Source organism: Emericellopsis cladophorae (genome assembly GCF_022114955.1).
Source record: "Emericellopsis cladophorae strain MUM 19.33 chromosome Unknown NODE_10_length_638493_cov_120_236322, whole genome shotgun sequence".
Classification (NCBI taxonomy): domain Eukaryota; kingdom Fungi; phylum Ascomycota; class Sordariomycetes; order Hypocreales; family Bionectriaceae; genus Emericellopsis; species Emericellopsis cladophorae.
Window position 1 is genome coordinate 353,899 of NW_026250935.1, and position 24,150 is coordinate 378,048.

At 57.5% G+C, this 24,150-nt stretch overlaps 5 protein-coding genes across 5 annotated transcripts; all 5 read left to right on the top strand.

The window, feature by feature from the left end:
- Positions 1–1,728: 1,728 nt before the first annotated feature.
- On the top strand, positions 1,729–3,868 carry J7T54_002128 (uncharacterized protein; the record flags this gene model as incomplete). Its single annotated transcript, XM_051504735.1, has 3 exons — positions 1,729–2,526; positions 2,581–2,906; positions 2,962–3,868. 3 exons carry the CDS (start codon positions 1,729–1,731, stop codon positions 3,866–3,868), a joined length of 2,031 nt encoding a protein of 676 aa, XP_051363824.1.
- A 2,855-nt stretch (positions 3,869–6,723) lies between these two features.
- On the top strand, positions 6,724–9,819 carry J7T54_002129 (Cutinase transcription factor 1 beta-like protein; the record flags this gene model as incomplete). Its single annotated transcript, XM_051504736.1, has 5 exons — positions 6,724–6,978; positions 7,056–7,084; positions 7,153–7,376; positions 7,689–8,209; positions 8,260–9,819. The coding sequence occupies 5 exons, from the start codon at positions 6,724–6,726 to the stop codon at positions 9,817–9,819; spliced, it is 2,589 nt and encodes an 862-aa protein (XP_051363825.1).
- Positions 9,820–11,050: 1,231 nt separating this feature from the next.
- On the top strand, positions 11,051–13,843 carry J7T54_002130 (uncharacterized protein; the record flags this gene model as incomplete). The annotated part of the gene is made up of 1 exon (XM_051504737.1): positions 11,051–13,843. The coding sequence occupies one exon, from the start codon at positions 11,051–11,053 to the stop codon at positions 13,841–13,843; it is 2,793 nt and encodes a 930-aa protein (XP_051363826.1).
- A 1,277-nt stretch (positions 13,844–15,120) lies between these two features.
- J7T54_002131 (uncharacterized protein) lies at positions 15,121–16,701 on the top strand (the record flags this gene model as incomplete). Its single annotated transcript, XM_051504738.1, has 4 exons — positions 15,121–15,426; positions 15,510–16,053; positions 16,116–16,452; positions 16,530–16,701. The coding sequence occupies 4 exons, from the start codon at positions 15,121–15,123 to the stop codon at positions 16,699–16,701; spliced, it is 1,359 nt and encodes a 452-aa protein (XP_051363827.1).
- A 4,295-nt stretch (positions 16,702–20,996) lies between these two features.
- J7T54_002132 (uncharacterized protein) lies at positions 20,997–23,881 on the top strand (the record flags this gene model as incomplete). The annotated part of the gene is made up of 3 exons (XM_051504739.1): positions 20,997–21,164; positions 21,231–21,659; positions 21,743–23,881. 3 exons carry the CDS (start codon positions 20,997–20,999, stop codon positions 23,879–23,881), a joined length of 2,736 nt encoding a protein of 911 aa, XP_051363828.1.
- Positions 23,882–24,150: the final 269 nt, after the last annotated feature.

Genomic DNA, 24,150 nt, shown 5'->3' on the forward strand with positions numbered 1-24,150 from the left:
GCGCCAGCATGCTGCGCTGCATGTGCATCTATCCCCAGACTGACAGAATCCGACTCGTTCCTCTCTGGTGCAGATGCTGCAGCGCCGCTACAACATCGGGAGACCTCGGAGCCTTCCAAGAACTGTTCTGCAAAGTGCAGACGGGTGCTGAGACACATGTTACACGAATAGTAGAGGTCAGTGGAAGCTGAGGCCACCGTCATCGCTTTACGCACAATCGATACGAGCTCCCGCTGGAAAACGAAGGAGGGACAGAGGATCACCTATCATACAATACGTAGCCTCTCACGGCCGGTGAGTCGGTGAGACGATGCGCGTATGCACGTTGTAACGTGGGGCCGGTATCCAGCTTGTCACTCGCGTGTGAGCATCTCGAGCTCTCAGCCTCTCAAGCTGTGAGAACGTGTTAGAAATCATCCGGAGACAGGCTCACGATCTCCAACCTTAGCCTTTTTAGTTCATCACTTCCGGACATGTCCCGATGTGCACATTTCGTAGCAAGAGAACAAGGGGCCCCATCGCGGACATTGTCCGTCGGGCACGAAAACGAAGGAGGACGCAGCACACGATCCCGGGGCACGCAAGCGCCAGGGGGTGGGACGCCCGGCGCCGGAAGTTGTCCGCTGTGGTGGGGATGGGGCGCCCGGCCCTCCGTTGAACTCCGGTTGTTGAAGCTTCGCTGCGGGTTGGGCCTGGATCAGGATCAGTGAGTCGAGCCATGTGTCTCAGCCAGACCTGGCCTTACAGCACCAGGACGATGCGATCACTTCACTAGCATTGATCGGGATCTAGCAATTTAGCCCCAACATCGGCAACGCTGGGCCGGGTCGCAATTCGAAACCATCAGCTTCCGGCCCCTCTTCCCCTACACTGCGAATGCCAGCCAGCACGGGCGATCTCGGCGCGCCTCGAGGTCCCAACGGCCGTGCAGCCCCTGCCATTACCCCAAACCTGGACACCAAGTCTCCACATTGGAGTCACAAAATGGGAAAAGCAAAAGAAAACACTGTCAAATCAACCCGAATCAGTCGCTGAGCAGCGATTCCTCTCCGTCTCGCCTGCCGTCACTGTAACTTGTCCGCCTGTCGCTCCTGCTCTCGCTTGCATTTTCTGCAAGCCTCAATCACAACAGTAGGAAGGCGCGACTCAGTTTGCAAGTACGTACCAGTCCAAACGCCTCCGGCACCGGCATTCCTCATCTTCAATTCGTTCTGCCATCGTCACGAAAGGATTGCTTTTTTGTCTGGTGCTATCCATACTCCATACTCATTTCTCATTGCTGCCCAAGACAGCATTCATAGTAGTCTGCGCCGCACCGATGAGCCTGACTTTCTTTCGGATCCATTCCCCGTCCGCCTTCTCAGACAGACCCTGAATCCCCATAGCGCCCCAGCAACCACGCACGCGCGACCTGCAGTCCCCGTCAATTGTAACCCACACCCTTCGGAATATTCAGGCAGAGAGCTTGAGACTGACCCTCGAGACGTTTCTCGATTCCTTTCCAGTATCCGGTCTCAGCTCCTCCTCGCCTAATTACCAAAGCCCGGCCCCAAGATGGGTCAGACTGCTGTCGTGGCCGGCCAGGCCAGCAAGCTCCTTATAACTTGCCGGTCCTCCGCCACGCACCTACACAGAGCTCTGTCCCCTTTTCCTTCCACTATCATCTCCTCTCGTTCGTGCTCGTCACATCGCTTGTCTTCTCTCTGCATAGCATCCTCCAGACGATCAATGTCGTCTGTCGCATCGTCGTCTTCTGCCTCGGACATTGTCACCGTCCCCACACCTCGGTCCCCAAGCCTCTCCCCCAGAGCCGCCTCGCCCACACCCACCACACCCGCGGTTACGACCTGCGCCCCCAGTCATAAGCGTCGCTCCTCCTCCTCCTCCGCGCGAAGGATGACATCCAGCAACCCTCTTTCCACAACAACCAGTCTCGCCTCCATCGAGTCGGGCATCCAGGCCGCCTCGCTCGACCAGCTCCGCGGGTACGCCCAGAACCACTACGCCGAAGTCCACCAGGAGCACGAGACCGAGTATCTCGACCAGACTATGGCCTCGGGCTACCAGATCCTGCGCGAGCCGCAGTGGAACAAGGGCCTCGCCTTCACCCCGGACCAGCGCATCAACAACAACCTCACCGGTCTCATTCCCCACACGATCGAGTCCTACCAGACACAATGCGCTCGCGCCATGAAGATGATCCAGTCGCGCCCGACGCCTATCGACAAGTACCTTTACCTGTCCTCGCTCAAGGCCGAGAACATTGACCTGTTCTACCGCGTCGTCATGGACAACATCCGCGAGCTCATGCCTCTCGTCTATACCCCCACCATTGGCGACGTTTGCCTGCAGTACTCGTCCCTCTACACGCGCCCCGAGGCCCTGTACATCTCCATCAAGCAGCGCAAGAGCATCCGCACCATGCTGCGCAACTGGCCCTGCAAGAAGCCCGAGATCTGCGTCGTGACAGACGGCTCGCGCATCTTGGGTCTTGGTGATCTGGGCATCAACGGTGTTGGTATTTCGGTCAGTACTACAGGCTGCTAGCTATTGGATGGACTCGAGACTAACAAGTAGCAGATCGGCAAGCTCGCCCTCTATACGGCCGCCGCCGGCATCGACCCCTCCAAGACCCTGCCCATCGTGCTCGACTGCGGCACCAACAACGAGACGAACCTCCAAGATCCTCTATACCTCGGCCTGCGCCAGCGCCGCGTGCCCGTCGACGTCCAGCAGGAGTTCATGGACGAGTTCATGGACGCCGTCAAGGACGTTTTCCCCGAGATGCTGGTTCAGTTCGAGGACTTCGAGACCGAAAAGGCGTTCAACTACCTCGACCGTTACAGAAACACCCACAGGTGCTTCAACGATGATGTGCAAGGCACCGGCGCCGTGGTCCTGGGAGGGTGAGCACGCCTGCTACAACCATCGCTGTGAAACATTAGCTAACAAGCACGGCAGGTACATTGGCGCCGTCGAGAACTCGGGCGTGCCCCTGGAGGAGCAGCGCCTCGTCTTCATGGGCGCTGGCTCCGCCGGTGTGGGTGTCGCCAAGCAGCTCATGGAGTACTATACCCGTCGCGGCCTGACAGAGCAGGAGGCCCGTGACAAGTTCTGGCTCGTTGATACCAAGGGTCTGGTTACCCACGACCGCGGCGACCGCCTCGCAGAGCACAAGAAGTACTTTGCCCGCACCGACAACCACGAGCGCCAGTTCCGCACACTCGAGGAGGTCATTGAGTACGTCAAGCCCAGCGCCCTCGTTGGCCTGACCGCCACCTTTGGCTGCTTCACCGAGCCCACGATCCGGGCTCTCAAGGCGTCGGTCGATGCCGGTGGCGCGGGACGCCGTCCCATCCTCTTTCCCCTCAGCAACCCCCTCACCAAGGCTGAGTGCACCTTTGAGCAGGCCATTGAGTGGACGGACGGCCAGGCCATCTTCGCCTCGGGCTCGCCCTTTTCCCCCATCACCAAGAACACCGGCGCCGAGAGCGGACCCGTGACGTACCTCCCCAACCAGGGCAACAATGTCTACGTCTTCCCCGGCCTGGGTCTGGGTGCCATCCTGGCCAAGGCCACCCGCGTGACGGACGAGATGGTGTACACGGGCGCCGACGCGCTGTCCAAGTCGCTGACGGCGGACGAGCTCCACGCGGGTCTCATCTACCCCCGGATAGAGCGCGTGCGCGAGGCCAGCCTCGTCGTCGCGCGGGAGGTGATGAAGGCGGCGCGGCGGGACGGCGTGAGCGACCTGCCCGAGGAGCAGTGGGTCGAGTGGGAGGAGTGGGGCGACGTCGCCCTCATGTCATATATCAAGTCGCAGGTGTACGACCCGGTGTCGTTTGCTGATGCGAAGGGGCGACTATAGGGCATGCTAGAGGAGAAAGATAGATACCAGGATAATTCATAATGACGACGGCACGCTTGTGCGGATGGCACTTGTATGAACTCGTGGTGACTGGTGGGCTTGGACAGGCAGGTCAGACAGCTTTGGCACTTGGCGCAGCTCACTTGAGTGCAGTGCTCGCTGCTGCTTGTCGTCCGTCGGTTCCGTGTGTGCATGGTACGTGCGGGAGGCCGGATCCGATGCTTGGACGGCTGGCCGAACATGGCTCGGCCGAGTAGGTCGTGCGAGAGGACTGCGATGCCACTGACAGGTACCCAATCACACGCAACAAGCCGATGCGCGCAGATCATAAAAGTACGCCAGCTCCAAGGATCGCGGTGACGTGTGTGCCTGGGGCGACCAGGTGAAGATGCTCCCGCTTCTGTAGCGGTGCGGTGGTGGTGAGGGGAAGCCTCGGTCGGAGCCGAAGGTGCATTGTGACTGACAACTGCCGTGAGGGGTTGGGAATTCTTCAAGGCTTTGGACGAGAATGTTAACGATACTCTTGATCAGTACGTATATCCCCGTGCTGTGCTGACGTATCCAGGAAAGCTTGTCCTGGCGGGCGGACAGGATCATCGCAAGATGGTGCATGAGGCGCATTTTCGTATCGCGAGGTTTCTAATCGCGAGCCTCCGAATCGCGAGCCTCCAGCTGCAGCTGTCGAAATGAATGGCTTCGCTCGTTCGCACCCAAGTAAGTAATACCAGCGACGCTGCTTCCCCACGAATGGATCGCAAGAGACCCTCAATGGAGAAGTTCTCCAGGTCTCGTGTGCCTCGGCACGATGAGGGTGCATGGTGTCGACGGGGGTCCTGCGCTCACCGTTTGACAGGTGAGGGTCCTGCCACCTGGGGGGGGGCCTCGGCAGCGGATCTGGATCATGGTAGGATCGTGGGTGATCAGATTCAAAGGCTCCGCCAAGGGGGGGATGCGGGTCGTGACCTTGCGCTGTTCGACGAAGCCCCAGATTATCAAAGGAGGCTTCGGGCTCGTCGAAGGAGGGGGAACACACTCCGTGGGGGAAGGGGAGCTTGATGGTGGTCATTCGGCGCTGGCCTCGGAGTTCCGCGCGGCGACCGAGCGGCGGATGCCAAGGCGTCCCCCCGTCCCACTGTGGGCGGACGGACACGGGGAGTAGTTGTGGAGCGCAAAATGGGGGGGGGATGGTCCTGTGGTCCATGGATGGACGGACTTGTTGATGCATGGAGGGGATCATCGGATGGCTGATCCCGTCTTGGGCGGGAAGGCTGGCCGAGCGAAGGCCCGGCGACTAGAGATTTGACCGACGGAGCATAAAGTTGGCGATCACGACGGTGGCACGGGATTTGGAGAGGCGAGGAACACGACCTTGGGGCGCACTTGTGGCCAACTGGTTCGAATAGCACAGCCCATGTAGTAGCAACGGTATGGATGAGTTCATCATGATATAAGTGTTCCTCCTGTCCGGCTGACCGAGCCCTGGATGCCAATCGGGAGCGAGCGAGCGCACGTCGTAATAACGTTAGCGCGGCAGTCCGATTGTTGCCGACATTTTAGGTATAAAGCATGCAGAACAGACGCTTGCTTCATCATGGTGAGGAATCGAAGTTGATGATTGGTGGGAACGAGGGCGTGGGCCGCAGCGTTCTCCCCCATTACATACACGCGGCTTTCATGTGAGACGCTCGCAAGAAGACAATACGGAGCATGCTCTCTTTGGAGAGGGCAATGCGTTGAGGACAGCTTGGAATTGTCGATACGTCTCACGTCGTGTGCCCTGGAGGTTGACTGACACATGCGAACGTTTCCAGAAGAACGAGGCTTGTGAGGCTCGTGACGAAAAGAATTCCTCCAACCCGCCTGACTCAAACTGATGCTCGATGATTGGCCGCTCCACAACGTTGGCTCATCCAAGGTGTGGGACGCCTCGTGGAGCATTGCCGCGATTCATCGTGATGATTTAACTCGCAGGGCCTCCTACGTACTGCGTACCTAATGAGTATTCCCACGGGAGCAGACCACGGGCATTGACCGAACGTGTGCGCATCTTGGACACCGACTTTGCCTGTATACGTGTACATGGCAAAAGCACTTCTCGTCAAGAGTGACAGAGCAAGACAGCAAAGCAAAACAGCCATGCAAGTACGTGGATAGCAGAGCTCAAGCACTGATAGAATCACGAGGCGTTCGCAGCATGAAGCATCCACCATGCTCCGTAGCCATCCCCTGCCCCGGATGCAATGGTACATCGGGCCCCATAATACCACACATTCCAAAACGAGTCCCATCCAAGACCACGACGCACGGCCAAGCCTCAGCAACAGAATGGTTATCCACTTATGGAGTGCTCGCGTCTCTCTTGAACAGAGCGAATTTCAATTTCATATAAGAAAAAGGACATGCCCCCACCCCCGGATTCCCCGTCTCCCTCTCTCCCCTTCTCGCTCTTGGAGTCGGATACTGCCCCTCCAAGCTCTCACCTCACTCACCTGGAAGCAGGTTCAAGGTTGACAAAGTCTACCTCGACTCGAGTCCTCGATAGTACTATTCTATCTTCTTCTCTGACAATTCGCTGCCTCTAGCGAATCCGTACGCATTCACTTGCTGTACACACTCTCCACTCTACCGTTTTTGTCGTTTTGCAATTGCAAAAAAAAACAAAAACAAAAAAAGCCAAATCTCACTCATCACTCTCAAGTGGCTATAGCTTCGGGACATCCTCACGGACGAACGGACGCAAGGAAGTTGCACCAACAGAAAACGTCACATCCAGCCCACATCAAATTATCGTCAAATATTACACTGAAAGGACAATCTCACCGCGACGACTGCAACACTGAGACACATCATTCACAATGACATCGGAAACCGACGCTTCAGACACTTCTACTGCTGGCACACCACCACCACCGCCACCCGCATCACAGTCCGCCACCATGGACAAGAAACCCCAATCCAAGAAGCGGTCCGACTCGACAGCCTCCGCGACGGAGCCCTCCGCCAAGAAGCGTCGAGCCGCGCGAGCCTGCGTGAGTTGCCGCGCCCGTAAAGTGCGCTGCAACGTGGTCGACGAATCGCCCTGCGCCAACTGTCGCTTTGACAATGTCGAGGTATGTACCGAGCTACGCGCCTCATCTTGGATGAGGTGATGCGCAGGATCAGATCAGTGGCTAATGGAATGTCACAGTGCCATGTCCAGGAGAGCCGACGAAGGAAGTACGTGCATCAATTCATTCCGACGCCCGGTGTTGTTCCTAGGACATGCGATGCTAATGAGCTTCTAGGAAACACCTTTTGACGCCCCCCGTGTCGCAGCAGACCAGCAGCAACAGCACAAGCTCGTCTGCCCCGCCGCACTTGCGATGCAAATCAGCAGCACGACCGTCGACACAGCATCCGGTCCCCATCCACAGCGCGGCAGAGCTGAGGAGACCGAGCAGTGGCTCCGCCATCTCGAGCGATGTCGATCTCTTGGCCTCGTCACAGGAGACGTCGAGCAACCTGCTTTGTAAGTACCCATTTCCCTTACGGGAGTTTTTGTCCGTCACCAATGCGCCCAGTCGCATGCATGTATGCTGTGATGAGCGCGTGTGCGCGGCGGATGACGAAAGCAAAGCTTCTCCGATTTCGTTCTCCGCATCTCCCTTGGACCGGTCTCCACTTTTCATTCGCTCGAAACCTGGAGGAACCTGCCAGTGCTCCAGTCCTGTCCTTTCCCCACCTTCACATGCCAACGCACGACGCACGACGCACACTGAATTTCAACTCTGCGTCCTCGTCAGATGAGAGATGCACATGACAGATCACTGACTGCCACAAGACCAACGCGCCGGCTACAGAACCATCCAGTCTGCCGCCCAGGTGGGAACACCTCAATCCCAGACTCCACAGTGGCCGAACCCCCCGCCGACACCGCTCAACGCCAACCCGGCCACCAACCAGCCCATCTCCAACCTCACAGCGCAGTTCCTCAACTCGTTGGAGGAGCCTGACCTCGCCTCGCAACTGCCCGCCTTTGTTCGACCTCTTCCCTCCAAAATCGCCGCCGAGGATGTGAGCTACCTGCACATCAAGGGCGCGCTGACGCTGCCCTCTGTCGGCCTGCAGAATGCTCTGCTGCAGAGCTATGTCGAGTATGTCCATCCGTACATGCCATTGATGGACCTTCATGACTTCTTGGACATTGTCAACCAAAGAGATGGGCTCAATGGGCAGACGAGTCTGTTTCTGTACCACGCCATCATGTTCTCGGCATCCGCCTTTGTCGACATGAAGTATCTGAAGGAGGCTGGATACCTCACCCGCAAAGCGGCAAGAAAGTCCTTCTTCCAGAAGACCAGGGTAAGACACTTGTCTGACCATCTGAACAAGAGCAAAGACTGACTTCACAGCTTCTATATGACTTTGACTACGAGATGGACCGCCTCGTCCTGGTGCAGGCCCTGCTCCTCATGTCCTACTGGTACGAGACCCCCGACGACCAGAAAGATACCTGGCACTGGATGGGCGTCGCCATCTCGCTTGCCCACACCATCGGCCTCCATCGCAATCCGGGCGCAACGACAATGTCTATCCGCAAGCAGAAGCTCTGGAAGCGTATCTGGTGGTCCTGCTTCATGCGCGACCGCCTCATTGCGCTCGGCATGCGACGTCCCACCCGCATCAAGGATGAGGACTTTGACGTCCCCATGCTGGAGGAATCCGACTTTGAGATCCAGCCACTCGCTGACAATGTGACCGTGATCCCCTCCAGCTGTACACTGATGCGCGACACCTCCATGCAGCGCGAACTGGCCGCCATGTGCATCGCCAAGGCGGAACTCTGCGTGTGCATCAGTCACATGCTCAAGGCGCAATACTCGGTCCTCATCCGAGACAAGACGAAGCCCGACAACACCACGAATAGCACCATGATGCTCTTCCCCAACAAGCAGCTCGACAATGTGGAAAGCGTCCAGGTCGTCGACATGGAGCTCATGGCCTGGGCCGAGTCTCTGCCCCAGTCCTGCCAGTACCGCACGCTGACGCCCTTGGACATTGAAGGTGGCAAGTCGACGCTCGCCGTGCAGAGGACGCTACTGCACATGGTGTACTACACAACCATCTCTGCTCTCCACCGTCCCCAATTTCTACCATCGAGCCCGACGCATGCGCCAACGACGTCTCACCAGGCGCAGGAGATGTCCCGCGTGCGCGTCCGCGACGCGGCGAACCACATTACCTTTATGGCTGCGTCGCTGCACCAGCTCCGCCTGGAGAGGTACCTCCCCACCACAGGCGTCACCGTCGTCCTGCCCGCCATGATCATCCACCTCCTCGAGATGAAGAACGTCGACCAGGAGGCGGCACAGCGCGCCACCCGGGGCTTCAGGCAGTGCATGAAGGTCATGGAGAAGCTGCGGGAGATTTACGCCGCGGCCGACTACGCCACGGGCTTCCTGGACGCGGCTGTGAGAAAGGCCGCCATTGACGTGCAGAGCCAGAACGCCGCAGCGGCCAACACCACCGTCCCCATGACGAGCAAGGTGCCCGCCGACTTCTCCGCGCAGACCCCGCCGCCGGACAATGCGCCGTACATGACCGTCTCAGAGTCGCTCTTCAACGACCAGAGGCACATGTCCGTCTCCTCCGTCGAGCAGCTCCGCAAGGCCATGGCGCCCCCGGCCACCGTCAACACGGCCGACCTGGACCTGACGCCGCCTTTTAACGAGCACAGTCCCCCCCACACCGATTTCGGCGACGGTAATGGTCCGACGCCCAGCGCGAGCGATCCCGAGGCGGAGATGATGGATCTGGATCTTGACCTTGATTTCATGCAGGGCCATGATGAGTTTGACTGGAATGCCGTGGCCGGTACGGACTTTGACGTTGATCAGTGGCTGCAGTTCCCGGCCGCGGAGAGTACGGCCGCGGGGGCGCCTGTGGCGGTGGATGGGCCCATGGTTATTTGATCTTGTTTGTTTCATTGAGTAGGGCGTTGCGGTGCCTGGGATATAATTACGTATGATTTATGACTAGGATCGTACCGATAGTACAGGTTAGACAAAATCAGGGAAGCATTGACGATTGTGTAGAGTTTGCCTCTGGACGGTGATGCATTAATTGCCAAACGACACTGTTCAATATGTCAGTCGAAACGCACATCATTGTTTGGATACTAAACCGTCTTCGGGATCTCATTTAAGTTCTTGCTTCCATGTGTAACATGCATAAAGGTTGGTATATACGTAGGCGACAATGCAGATCTAGGGTAGTCCAAAAGGCACAGAGTCAGACGGAACGAGGACGCACACGCAAAAATCTTTCAGATCGAATTGTAGCGCAAACCAGACACCTTGCCAACAAGCCTCTCAAGGCAGAAAGCCGTTTTCCATCTCCATCGTCCTAGCAAGTCCACGTCCCTTGCATCCTTGAAGCCATTGCCCTGACGCCGTTATCGACTATCGATAAGCCAACAACGACTGCTGTCCAGGGACACGACGGTGGACCAACCGGCAGGAGCCACAAGGACCCGCCGGAGCCCGGCCGTGGGCCCGTCATTAATTACCTGGTAATTAGAGAACCTCCTCCACCTGGCGACGCGGATGCCTTGACCACTTCTCTCATCTTCGTCGACCTCAAATTTCCCCTGCCCACACGCGTTCGTCTCTTTCTCGCGTCAAACGGCACCTCCCTTTTCTTTCCTTGCATCCGACGCGCCTCATCCCGGGCATCCCCCACATTCATTCACCCTCTTTTCCTTGTCCTTCTCATCATCTTGCGCACTACTACGTACAAACACCCAAGTTACACCTTGCCTTTTCCTTACCACGCACGCCTTTGTCATATACCTTTGTTTGCGCTGCTCATCAACCTTGTCGGACGATCTTGTACACCACTGTCACGCGAAGCTCGCTTAAAAGCTCTCCGAACCCTGCGCCAAGCGCCAGTAACAGCGCGCACCACTCTTGCTTGTGCCAGACGTGCTGTCATAGGTCTCTTGTCCAGCATTCCAGCCAAGAGGACCCCATCATCCTTCACCGAACCGAACCACGACCGGAAACTCCCACCCTCTCACCAAAAATTCTTGCGCCGCGCGACACGAAGCGAACTTTTCTTGCCTTTCCAAACGACTATGGGCCTCGAGAACGACATAGATATCGCCTCTACTCCCCCAACTTTGTGAACGGAGCACGCAACACCATGAAAGACTCGCCGCTGTTGCTGCGCCCTCAGCGGCACTCGTCTGGTGGGCAGACGCCAGCTCGACAATCGATGCGCGTATCGGACGACATACTCGCCCACATCACACCTGCTTCGGCGCTCGACGCTCTCACGTACCCCGTCGAACCCTTGCGAACATGTCTGGACGAAGCCTCGGCCGCCGAGAAGGAATTCGCTGTCCGTACAGCTGCCACCAGCCGAAAAGTATGGGAGTGGGTCGAGGAGCTCAGTAAATGGTCGTGGCCGAGCGAAGGCGGTTCAGCTGGGTTTGAGCCACCAGCAGGCACGGCCAGACGTTTGTTTGTGAATGTCACGCCACCGCCAGAGGAAGATCAAAATGTAGTCTACATGGGCAGCTTGCGCAGCGACTACGTTGCGCGATACGGACGACGAATAGATGAAGTCCACGCGGCTCTGGACGAGCTGGCGGTGGATGAGATCAAGAGACACGTCATGACGAACTACATCATGCCGCTGTCAAGACCGGCCACACCAGTCCTCGGGTTAGGGAAAACATCAGGTGCTGCATACAACCGTATGGAAGACCTCACAGCGGTTGTTACCGCGATCGTGCTACAAACACTACCAAATCTGGCGAGGCTGTCGGGCCTGTTGCAGGTATGGGGTATACGTGTCGTCGTGTTGCGGCACATACCTGGACTGTTGCGTGCTATCGAGGAAGCAGAGGTAGCACTCAGATCAGGGTGGACTGCCATCACAAGCTGTACAGGGTCAGATGGTGATGCCCTTCCAACCCTGTCCCGCAGCGACTTTCAGGTCATGCGATCTGTCATTGAAAAGAAGGTGACGGTTCCGGCCCGGACGCTCGACTACATGCTCGACCGGCTAGAGGGCCTGACAGATACTCTGCCCGATATCTGGCTAGATCGAATGGAGGCTGTGGAGTGCGGCTATGGGGACTGGGTAGCTGCAAGCGAGCGGCGAATCGCAGAGACGGCGTGGGCAAAGACGACCCAACCACGAACCAGCGATGGCGCTCTCGCTCTGCCCCTGCCCATCGCGACAGAGGACGCCGGAGAGCCATCGAAGAGAAGACGCGATGGCCGGCAGGTATCAAACGGCTCTACAGTCTCCACCGCTCCATCGGAAGCCACTCTGAAGCCCCCCGGCTCACCACGCCAGGACTGGCCGAAGCTGCAGCTGGCGAATGAGGCCGAATCAGTTTCACTCGAGGAGATCTACGAGGAGGTCCCGCGCCTTCGGATACCTCCTCCCATTAGAGAGGAGACTGACGCGTCCCCTCAGCGATCCCGCAAGTGGAACGTGGAGGACGACATGTATGCCCCTGATGATGAATTTGGGTCCGACATGACCGGTGACGATTCCGAAATGATGGAACTCCCGCCACTAATCAACAGCGACCGTCGCGAGAGTGATGTGTCACAAAACTCGACCATGCTCCACGGCGCCTCGAGCAGTCTCCTGTCTGATGAGCCACCAGAGGTCTCTGCATCCCCAGCTGTCAACAGGCCCAGGAACCTGAGACTCAGGCCTGAACAGGGAGGCAGCCCCCCTAGCTCGCCGCCAATGGCGAAGCCGGGCGCACACTCGTCATCGGCTGTACCCCACGACGACTCGTCCTTGATGGAGAATGACGACGCGACGCTCCCACGGACACCCGTGGAAGACAGCTCTTTCTCAGAGTACTTTGGCGAGTCCATGGTCTCCGATGTTGTGGCGAGCCCCAGCGTACGTCCCGGGAGCTCGGGCGACCAGCAACTGCGGCAGCAGATTAGCGATATCATCGACAGCATCCCTGCCAAGATCAAGTTGACAACGGAGCCGCCCAACCTCAACCCACCCGATCTACAGCTGCCTCGTCTACGGAAGCAGCCCTCCAAGGACCTATTCAAAAGAAGTTTGTCCAGCGTTTCCAACATGTCATCACGCACGACGACGCCCTCATTCACGCTCTCGCCAGCCAAGAACGCCCGCCCACGTTCGCAACGAGGCCAGCAGGAGATCAAGGTCTATCACCTCGCACGATCAACAGGTGAGGCCCCCATCAAGCTCTTCATCCGGTGCGTGGGGGAGAACGGGGAGCGCGTGATGGTCCGCGTGGGCGGCGGCTGGGCGGATCTCAGCGAATACCTCAAGGAGTATGCCAGTCATCATGGAAGGCGGTCCAAGGGAAACCACAACGCCAAGGTGGAAATCAGCGACGCGCCCCGTGGTTCGGGCGTCCAGATGCGCTCGAGCCCGCCGAGCAGACCGGCGTCCGCGCTCGAGGTCACGCCCATGTCACCATTAGCTGTGCGTAAGACACGCCGCAGCATGGGCGCCGCCGGCAACGAAAGGCCCCGTCTACGGCCTACTACGCCTGGGCCGCTGCCGGGCCCGCTGCCGCTGCCGGCGCCATCGTCCGAGGACCGCTCTACGCGTTCGAGATCGTCCTCCCGTCTCAGCTGGGTCGAGGATGACAGTTCCTTTCTAGGACTGGCTGGGCCGACGGGCAGAAAGGTTGAGATGAGCGAGGAGAACAAAGCATGGGTGGAGAGCGTCAAGGAAAAGGTCCGACTCGCAAGCGGCGAGCGAAAGATACCCGGCTCGAAGCCGCACCACCAAGTGCTTCACCACCACGCGCCTCCCCAACTGCAACCCCCACCTCAACAACCGTCGCAGGCGGCCGAGGACTACAACAAGAGCAAGTTCGGCGAGCTGGGTAGGGTGGGGGGCACGAAGAGGCTTTTCCGGCAAAGCCAGGGCCAGGGCCCGGGTCAGGGTCAGCAAGGCCAAGGGTCCAAGAAGTGAGAGGGTGTCATGCCCTCCACCGTCATCATATGGTTATCATCATCAATAGCGCGTGCTTTCATCATTGGGTTGGGAAGCAGCTGAGCGAGGCGCGATGGACACATATTATCAGCACAAGACGGGCAGGGAGCAACAGGGCAGGGCGCATGGAAAGCGCCAGGACAGTCATTGTGAATACCCATTTCTTTCTTGTTGCTTGTTTGCGGCCGTACCGGTATACACGGCACGGTACGTACCTATTGGCTTGCGTTATCGTGATGAGCCTCATGCGGTGAGCATGGGCTTGTTAGTCTACTGGGCTACCTATGTGTCCTGTCGCAATGTCTCACACCAAAAGGGCGATCGCAGATAGACATCCGAGATCTCGTCCAGCTGAAAATCCCATGTGCACCTGCGGGAGGTATCCGAGGAGGAGTGGATGGACAGCGGCGAGCGGGAGCCAGCCCGCTGTGTCACCCTGCGAACGCGAGGCTGCCCAGGTCAGCATGAGCGGTCTGGTCTGGTGGCACTGCAGCAGTGAGCAGTCTGAATATTTCTTAATGCCCAATTGCCGCTCGCAGGGGGGCCTTGGAAAAAGAGGCGATGCTCGCCAGGGGGAGGAACGGGCTGCAGCCAAGGGGCAGGGGGGCGTCGATCTAGTCCGGTCAGGCCTTGACCCCTGACCGGCACGCCCCCCTATATGATGTTCCTTGGCGTCTACGGATACCCACATCGATAGTTCAGCCCTCCAAGCAAACGCACCGGCGTGATTGAGCTTCAGTCTCACCACCGATAATTCACTGGGCGAGCCTTTTTCTTTCTGGCTGGCTAATTAGCTGGTCGCTGGCGGGCGAGACGCAGATTGCAGCCTGCCTGGCCCGGCCGACATATGGGCAGCATCAGCAGCCACGATGCTTGGCCTGCAGGACACGGGCTCGACCCTCACGTCGTGCTGGTTGACGTGTGCGCCCTTGTAATTATTGTCGGGTGCGAGCAGTGATTCCGCCTGCAGCGGATGGTCGGGCTCGCCGGGTGCCGACAAAGCTGAGATCTGCTGGAATGCAAGAGGACTGGACCCTGAACGCTACCTTGCCTATCAGATACGTACTGACCTAGATGAGCTTCAGCCCTCGACTTTGATTTTCATGCTTGGCAACTGAACCTCTTTTTCCTCCATCACCGTTTACTCTCAGGCCAAAGTCCATCTTCATCCTCTCCTCCACACAAGACCTCTTTGCCCTCGGTCCACATTGCGCCGTCACACAGACTAGACAGACGCAGAACAGCAGCAGCGCACAATGTCTGAGGCTGGCGACGTAGCCACGCCCATCCAGCGTCCCACGCGCAAGTCGCAGCGCTCGTCGGGCGGATCAGGCGGCGGCGGCGTGGGCAGGACGACGGCGGCGGATGAGTATTTCCCAGATGCCAAGCACAAGTTCAAGAGCTACCGGCTGCGTGGCGAGTACGAGAAGCCATGGCTCGGCGACCCGGCGCTGAAGAAGACGCGATGGAACAATTGGATCGTCGGTGTCTTCATGTTGCTGGGACTGTGTGGCGCGGGTGCCATTGCCTTTTGGACCGTGTGGCCTTTCCGGCAGGGCGAGGTATGTGGAGCGAATGTTTCACTCCCGTTCTGCATCTCTGCTCTGGTGCTTCACATGGACTCAGCTGACACACACACACACAGTACTGCCTCATCTATGAAGATGACTTTCAAAAGCTGGACCTCGACATCTGGTCACACGAGGTGCAGCTCGACGGCTTCGGCACGGGGTCCTTTGACTGGACGACCGTGGAGCCGGAGAACACGTACGTCGACGAGCAGGGTCTTCACATTGTGCCGACCCTGACCAACGAGACGACCAAGATCACGACGGACCAGATGTACGCCAACTACACGCTCGACCTGTTCAAGGACGGGTCGTGCACGTCGCAGCGCAACAGCTCGTGCCGCATCCGCTCCGACCCGGAGGAGGGCGACATGATCCCCCCGGTCCGCTCCGCGCGCCTGTCCACCAAGGGCAAGAAGAGTATCCGCTACGGGCGCGTCGAGGTCGAGGCCAAGCTGCCCAAGGGCGACTGGATCTGGCCCGCCATCTGGATGATGCCCGAGGACAGCGTCTACGGGCAGTGGCCTCGGAGTGGTGAGATTGACATTATGGAGTCGCGCGGCAACAGCCGTGGCTACGACGAGGGCGGCCGCAACCACTACTACGGCACGCTGCACTGGGGTATGTGTCCATGATCATAGTTAAGTGTTCGAAGCTCGTGCTGATCAGCCTGCGATATGTAGGTCCCACCAGCGCCACAGACGCCTACTGGCGCACGACCAACGCCAAGAAGGTTCGCCGCGGCGACTACTCGGACGGCTTCCACACGTTTGGCATGCAGTGGACCGAAAACTACATCTACTTTTACATTGACTCGCGCGTGCACCAGATCCTCTTCATCGGCTTCAAGGAGAGCAAGCCGCTCTACGACCTGGGCGAGTTCAGCAAGATGGCCGAGAACCAGACGCTGCTCGCCAATCCGTGGGCGCAGAGCGAGAGCACGTCTGGGAATGCGCCGTTTGACCAGAACTTCTACCTGATCCTGAACGTGGCCGTCGGCTCGCGCAACGGCTGGTTCCTGTAAGTTTGCCCTCCCCACCCTCCGTGTACATATCCTCCGAGTAGGGTGACGGCTACTGACGGTGCAAAAAACACAGTGACAATGTAGGTGGGAAGCCATGGATCGACGACGCGACCAATGCGCAGTGGTCGTTCTGGAACGCGGCGGACGACTGGCTGCCGACCTGGGGCGAGGGCGACAAGCGCGGCATGACGGTCCGCAAGGTGAAGATGTGGCAGGAGGGTGCGTGTGGCGCGCAGGAACTTTGATGCAGGCGTCTTTGCGCTCGTTCTCCATTACTCTCTTTTCCCAATTTTTTTAATTTTTTTTAATCAATGGTTTGGCGTTCGGGGGTACGGTAATTACAGTTGGGGGATATCACACATTGGGCCCTGGGCCCTGCGGACAGCATAGATACTACAACAACAACAACAGCTAATCAGACATTGAAACCACGAAAAATTGCACAAACGGCGTCAAACACTTTGATTTCAGCTTGCCTGCAAGAGAAGCAGCAATAAATTGTTCTGTACATGCAGATGGGATCTGGTGCATGGGGACATTGGCAATTGTGCCTGCGAGATGATCCGTGCCCATCCCATGCAGGTGGCTGAAGAGGACCGAAATAGCAACCTGCGAGCACACATGCACGTCCACGTCGTGTCATGACCAGCAAAATGCTACCGCTCGTCACCGCAAGTTTCTGCATCCGTACACGCGCAAGCGGCGCGTGTGTGCAGAACAGAGTGAGTGATACGTAGTACGTACGAGGTGACATGGCGTCCTTTGGCTCCATGTCGACTTGACCTTGGCGCTGGTGCAGTCACACTAGTCCAGAGAGGGCTACAGCTTGCAAGGGCCAGGATGAGGTTAAGAATTCGATTACCGAAGTTAAAATTTCTTTCCGCAGGCGTCAATGGCGGGTCAGGCTATCCTGGCTTACAACAAGGGCCAAGAAAGGCTAAGAGGAACGCCTCAACTCGAGTGGCTGCCCCGCCCACAGACAAGCGCCAGGAACAAAGAGCAGCTTGTTGGCCACTATAATCTATGGCTTGTGCAAGGGCGGGGGTCACCCCCAACTACGTATGTACCTAGGCGTAGTGCAAGACAGACAATTTGGCAAGCTGAGCTATTGACTGACCGAACTATGCGCGAGTCGCGCAGGGGCGGCCAGGCCAGCCTTGACCCTTTTCAGCCTGGACGAGCGGGGACACTACGGGAAATTTGTACGTACAACAGTACGTACCACACTTGGCGAGCTTTGACTTTGAGAGGGTTTCTTTGTGAGACCATTTGAATGTGCCTACTACATAGTACATACGGAGTGGGAAAATAGTATGCCTCTGGTGTACAATTCGGTGACGAATTCGTGGCGATGACTGTCATGGACAATTCGAAAGTGCTCGGCCTGCTGCGTCCATCATGTTCCCGTTCATAGTCGTGGCTGAGCCCCAGCCGTCTGCGCGAAAATCAACAGTGACAGGCCACGAACGGCACGGCAGACGGATACGAACGGTACCTTGGCATCTCTGGGCATTGTGAATGTGTGCCCTGTGAAGTTCACGCCGCCAGCTGGGATATCCACCCTGGTGAGAGGTGATTGCAGGCATCACTATCAAATGGGTCCGTCCAGACTCCAGCCGCACCAGCTGGCAGCGATATGAGGTCCGAAAGAGACGTAGACGCAGACAGAGGAGGAGGAGAGGCAGGCTAGAAACGAAAACTATGCAGGGAGAAGCAGGATGAAAAATGGTTATCAAGATACGGGCGGCAGGCGGTGACTGCTGCATATGCGCATGCGGCATGCAGATCTGTAATACGAAGCGAGAAGCGCGACACTTTGCTGCCATGCCCGGGTGGGAGGACTGGAGACTGGACCCCTAAGCGGACATGATCGCGAACAGCGTCATTGTGAGTGACAAAATGTACGTAGATCTGGGAGGAATCCTGGAACAATACCGGCGGCCCCAGACGTCTAGATGGATCAATATCAATGGATAAATGGATGAATAAATGAATCGGAATCAATAACCGAGCCAGGTAGCTGGATTGTACTGGAATTTGGAGCGTATAGTTAGTCAGTCCCTCGCCAGGCGGCCGATCACAACGTGGCAGCGAGGTCCAGTCGTGGATCTATTGGAGCTTGCTGATACGTAGGGCGGCGCGCGATGGAGATGAAGAGGCTCAGGAGAGCCGCTGTGTAGCCTTTGCGGAGGCCCTGAGTGCTTCTTGAATCGAGGACTGGAATGAAGCTGATGGTTGTTGACCACAAGCACAATAGGCGAAGAAGCGCCGCCTCTGACGCTAGACCCGATGCGTCATGGTCGGCAAGCCTCAACTGTGCTGACGGTGGTGGAGCGTGGACCGGAGTTTCAGCCGGACCGAGTCCCTGCAGACTTGGACTCTGGCTGCACTTGCCTCTTTAGCAGCTCTTGCTTCGGCCAGCAAGCATCCAGTGGCTAATCACTGGTACCTGACTAAAACTGAAGGAGCTAGCCTACGACGCTGTAGCTGTAGTTAGACCACGAACTAATCACGTCCAGCATTCCTCACAAGATCCGACCACTGCCTCTCTTCCTGAGACGCGCTTGTCCGGCCAAGCCTGAAGCTACCGCGAATTTGCTATCGCGCCCGACTCGGACCCCATCACACCCATGGGCCATGACCCAGATTCTTGGAGCCTTGGAGGGGTCCATGTCTATCACTTTGTCGATTCAACCCTCTCGCTTCACCGGCTCCTCAACCAAAAGAAGGTTCTCAGCTGGACAGGGTCTGCCAAGAGCTGATGTGCTGCCTAGATATGGCTTGGTGCAGACTGCAGACTGCAGACCGCGTTATCTATCTCCCGAACCATATACGCGCATGTTGACCACGGAACCAAACGTCGTATCCAGTCGACAAGCACCCTGCGGGCTGTAATTAATACGTTTTCTGACTGTGGCTTGGCCCGCCCACACCCCTCATTCCACCCACCCTGCCGGACAATTCTTCGACAAGCTACAACTTACAACTGTACAAAGTCAGGGCGCGTCTTATCCATGCTCGGATCATCGTGGAGACCGTACCCGCACACAACGCGGCTTGAACCATTGAAAAGCACTTGTTCTTTATTTCGTACCTAATCGTGGTGCAGCGCTAACCTTCACAACGGGCAATCCACAGCAACAAAGACGCCGGTCCCTGCCCGGACGTTTCGAAGTGCTCTGTGTCTGTGGGAAATTCTAGCATAGACACTATCCGTAGACTAGTCTACGTGGGCCAAGCGCGAACTCACGGCAGGTCCGTCAGCCTCGTTGTCTTTCAGATCTCGTCGCGCAGGAATTCTCTTTCACGAGCACCCAAGACCTCATAGATGCAGCGTGCGTCCCGACTGGGGCCTTGTCCCGAGGATTGCGATAGGCTGGCACACCCTAGGACAGACCAGATCTCCTATCCGCGCGCATCGGACGCCAATACATACGCCATACGTACACAGGATGGGCTACCAGACGCTCAGTGAGGGTCTGTACATATCCTCAGAGATTGGCCCCGGACACCCCCACCCCCTCCCCTGACCTGAGCCTGAACTCACCGTTGCTGCATGTCGTTCTGTCCCTGGCTTGTCATGAGCTTGGCGCATGCTTTTTTCCTTTTGTTTTCGTCTCTCAGGACGTGCCAGTCCCTGGCTGTGTGTTATGATCTCTGCTCCCCATGCTGGCTAACCACTTACTTCGCAGACCCCGTATCCGACGTTGACGACCAAACGATCGGTCCCTTTGTGCGATATGTGGAGGACATCCTTCGGACATTCGCATCTCTGGCGAGGTAGCCAAGCCGACCTAGTGTGAATACTCTAGACCAAGCGCTGGCTAGATGCCTCGCTTCTTGGCTCTCGTGCGCAGTATACTACGTACTGCTGCCTCATCCCTGTCGAGTCTTCCCTCGCGTTGCGTGAACAGACCAGCATGCAGGATGCCACCCTCAGCTCCGTCGTACCCCTGGGTGCACATCATGATCCCTGGTCACTTTCCCATGCTCGAAATTTTGCCCTATCGGCCGCCTATGCATAGCTCGGCCTCTGCTGCCGGCTCATCACCCATGACACGCCAAAAGACAACGAGACGCCGCTGGGGCCTTTTCAGCTTGGTCATATCCACCTGCCACCTCACGGTCTAGTTCCAAGTGATGGGCCCTACCGTTGCAAAATACGCTCGCAGCCTGTTACCTGACGCCTTCGTATCGGTCTCGGCGCCTCAGCCTTGAGGCCCTGGTCATTGTCCAGCATTCTAGACTATAGGACCTGCAGCTTCTTGAGGATCTCCCACTCCCACGGCACATCCTGTTTCTTCCCTTTAGATCACCTTCTCACAGGCATATCCTCTTCCTTGCCTCGTCCCTTTGCCGGGCCATCACTGCGCAAGATCCTTTTTATTATTATTATTAATCTTGGCTCTTGGTGTTTCAGTCAACTCGTCCATCGTTTCCTAACTTCGTTCTGGGCCTCGAGCCAACGTTTGCTCTTTTGAGAGCACCTCTCCCCAAATCGACCCTTCGCCTACCACGACACTCGCTCACACAACAAACCATGTTCGACCACTCGCCCTCACCTTCGCTTCAGGCTCCGCCCACGCGGCCACCTCGCGCTTTGTCGTCAGCAGCCATCTCAGTTGCCTCAGATGTCTCTCACGAGCCAAGGACAGGTGGATTGACACCTTTGAGCATCACATACGATGATGACTTTCGCTTCCAGACCGTGAGTGATGCGCACAGGGCCCAATTGGCCCTCCCTTTTGTACCTGTGCTGACTCGAGGCGGGTAGATGATCGGCTACCTCTACAAGCGCATGCAAGCGAGTGGTTGGGTCGTGGGTGGCGAGCGCACCATAGAAGACTGCGTGGGCGTCTTGCTTCGAAGGACGCGAGGAAGCTATGTCACAGCCCCTGCCGAGGTTCACCATGTTCTTCAAGGCGCCGTCATCCGCCTCAACCTGGTGGTGGCGCTCACAATGAGGCCCTCCATGCTAGAAGGCATCCTCAACTCGCTTACACCGGGCCAGACCGAGCTCCGCTTCAAGGACGGTTCTCAACTCCAGATTATTGAATCCCTGACGTCGGCGCAGCCTTCTACCGTCAAGAAGTTCCAGTACGCTTGTATCTGCCGCCAAGAGCGCTTGATCTTGGTGTGGCAGGATGATCTACAGAACATCATTCCCCAGGCGACCCGGGTGGAGGAGCGGCTATTGTCTCTGGTATGTCGATCACGACCCAATTTTCCGAATGTGGAAAGTCTCGCAATAAGACAATAAGGCGACTAACACACAACCAACAATAGGTCTGGGGAGAGGCAAGACTGCCGTTTAACATTCTTCAGACGCCCACGCTGCCCGCCACGCGCACCCCCTCGATCATGTCGTCCGCCATGTCCAGCACAAACTTTGGTGCTGCGACCCCTGGTCTGGAGAAGGGCCCGGCGATGAGCATCATGGAGGACAAGGAAGATTTCCTGGACAAGGACCCTGCATATGACCGCCCTGAGTCGCTCGCCCGACCCGTGATCCGCACATCGGCCTTCTTCGTCGGACTCTCGCTCTGTCTCGGCATGTGTTTGCTCATGGGTGTGTACCCAGGCAAGCTCGTCAGCGAGACTCTCCTGGACGGCGACTACACGCGCCTGGCACTGCTGGCGCCTGTTCCCATCCTCATGTGCATCAGTCTCTTCTTCTTCCAGGTCATCTTCAGCAACATTTTCCAGATTATCGGTCCCATTGGCGGCACGACCACCAACTCGCGCCACTACTCCTGCTACAAGCCATGTCTGCGCCGCGCTTTCGCCGACGGGTTCGTTCCGCCCAAGATCTCCATCCAGCTCCCCGTCTACAAGGAGGGCATGGAGTCCGTCATCATGCCCACTGTCAAGTCCCTCCAGGCAGCCATCTCCTACTACGAGTCGCATGGCGGATCCGCCAACATTTTCGTCAACGACGACGGCCTCCGTGCCGGCCTGACCGAGGAGGAGTGCCAGCAGCGCCGCGACTTTTACCACGATAACAACATTGGCTGGGTCGCGCGCCCAAAGCACAACGGCGAAGAAGGCTTCGAGCGTGCCGGCAAGTTCAAGAAGGCATCCAACATGAACTTTGCCCTCAACATCTCGCAAAAGGTCGAGGCCCACCTCCAGGACATGATCGACACCCGCATCGCCAACGGCGAGGACGACATGATTTTCGAGACCGAGGAGGCGGACATGTACCAGCTCGCGCTGGCCCGCGTCCTCGAGGAGAACCCACTTGCGTGGGCCGAGGGCAACATTCGCGTCGGCGAGCTCATCCTTATTATTGACTCGGACACCCGTGTCCCCGTGGACTGCCTGCTCTACGGCGCGGCCGAGATGTTCCTGTCCCCCGAGGTTGCCATTGTCCAGCACAACACTGGCGTCATGCAGGTCGCGTACGACTACTTTGAGAACGGCATCACCTTCTTCACCAACCTGGTCTACACCTCTATTCGCTTCTCTATTGGCTCTGGCGAGGTCGCCCCGTTCGTCGGCCACAACGCCTTCATGAGGTGGCAGGCTGTCCAGGACGTCGGTGTCCCCAGAGACGACGGCTATATTTCTTACTGGTCCGAGAGCCACGTTTCCGAGGATTTCGACATGGCCCTCCGTCTGCAGATCAAGGGCTCCGTCGTCCGCATCGCCACCTACCACGGCCAGGAGTTCAAGGAGGGCGTCTCGCTGACCATCTACGACGAGATCGCCCGCTGGCAAAAGTACGCCTACGGCGTCAGCGAGATGATCTTCCACCCCTTCCACCGCTGGATCTTCAAGGGCCCTTTTACGCCCCTCTTCTACACCTTCCTCCGCTCCAACATCATCTGGTCCTCCAAGTTCTCCATCCTGGCCTACATGTGCTCCTACTTTGCCCTCGGTTCCTCGCTCCTGCTCTCCAGCCTCAACTACTTCCTCGTCGGCTGGTTCCGCGACGACCTGAGCTCCTGCTACATGACCTCGTGGAACGTCTTCCTCTCGCTCGTCGTCGTCTTCAACCTCCTCGGCCACATCGCCCTCGCCTTCCTCCGCTACCGTATCGGCGAAAAGTCCCTCCTCGGCTCCCTCCTGGAGAATTTCAAGTGGACGCCCATGCTGACCTGCTTCTTCGGCGGCATCGCCTACCACGTCACCACCGCCCTGCTCTGCCACCTCTTCCACATCGACATGCAGTGGGGCGCCACCTCCAAGGAGAAGGAGGAGTCCAACTTCTTCCAGGAGATGCCCCGCATCTTCAACACCTTCAAGTGGATGTACCTCGTCCTCCTCCTCATCGTCGGCGGTATGGTCTACCTCGGCAACTTTGCCCCCCCGGACTGGGCCATTACCGACTTCACCGCCATTGTGCCCCTCGCCATGAACGTGAGCTTCCACGCTCTGGTGCCGCTCGTGTTGAACCCCAGCTTGATGGTGTACAACTACTAGAAGAGCCACCGTTCTACACCTCCTTGTCTCTCAGTCTTCTTTTGACGAATCTTTATGATCTTTTCCTTTTCTTCTTTTCTATTTGGGATATAGAATGGCTTTCTCCTTGGTTCGGGGTTCGAGTATTGGATACTTAATTTCGTATTGGATGTAGCAATGGGCATACGTCCACCTAGACATGTGGACAAACATATATACATAATTACTGTCGATAGCAATCACACCAGAAGACTGCATCATACTGTGTCCTTGAAAAATATAGTCATGTA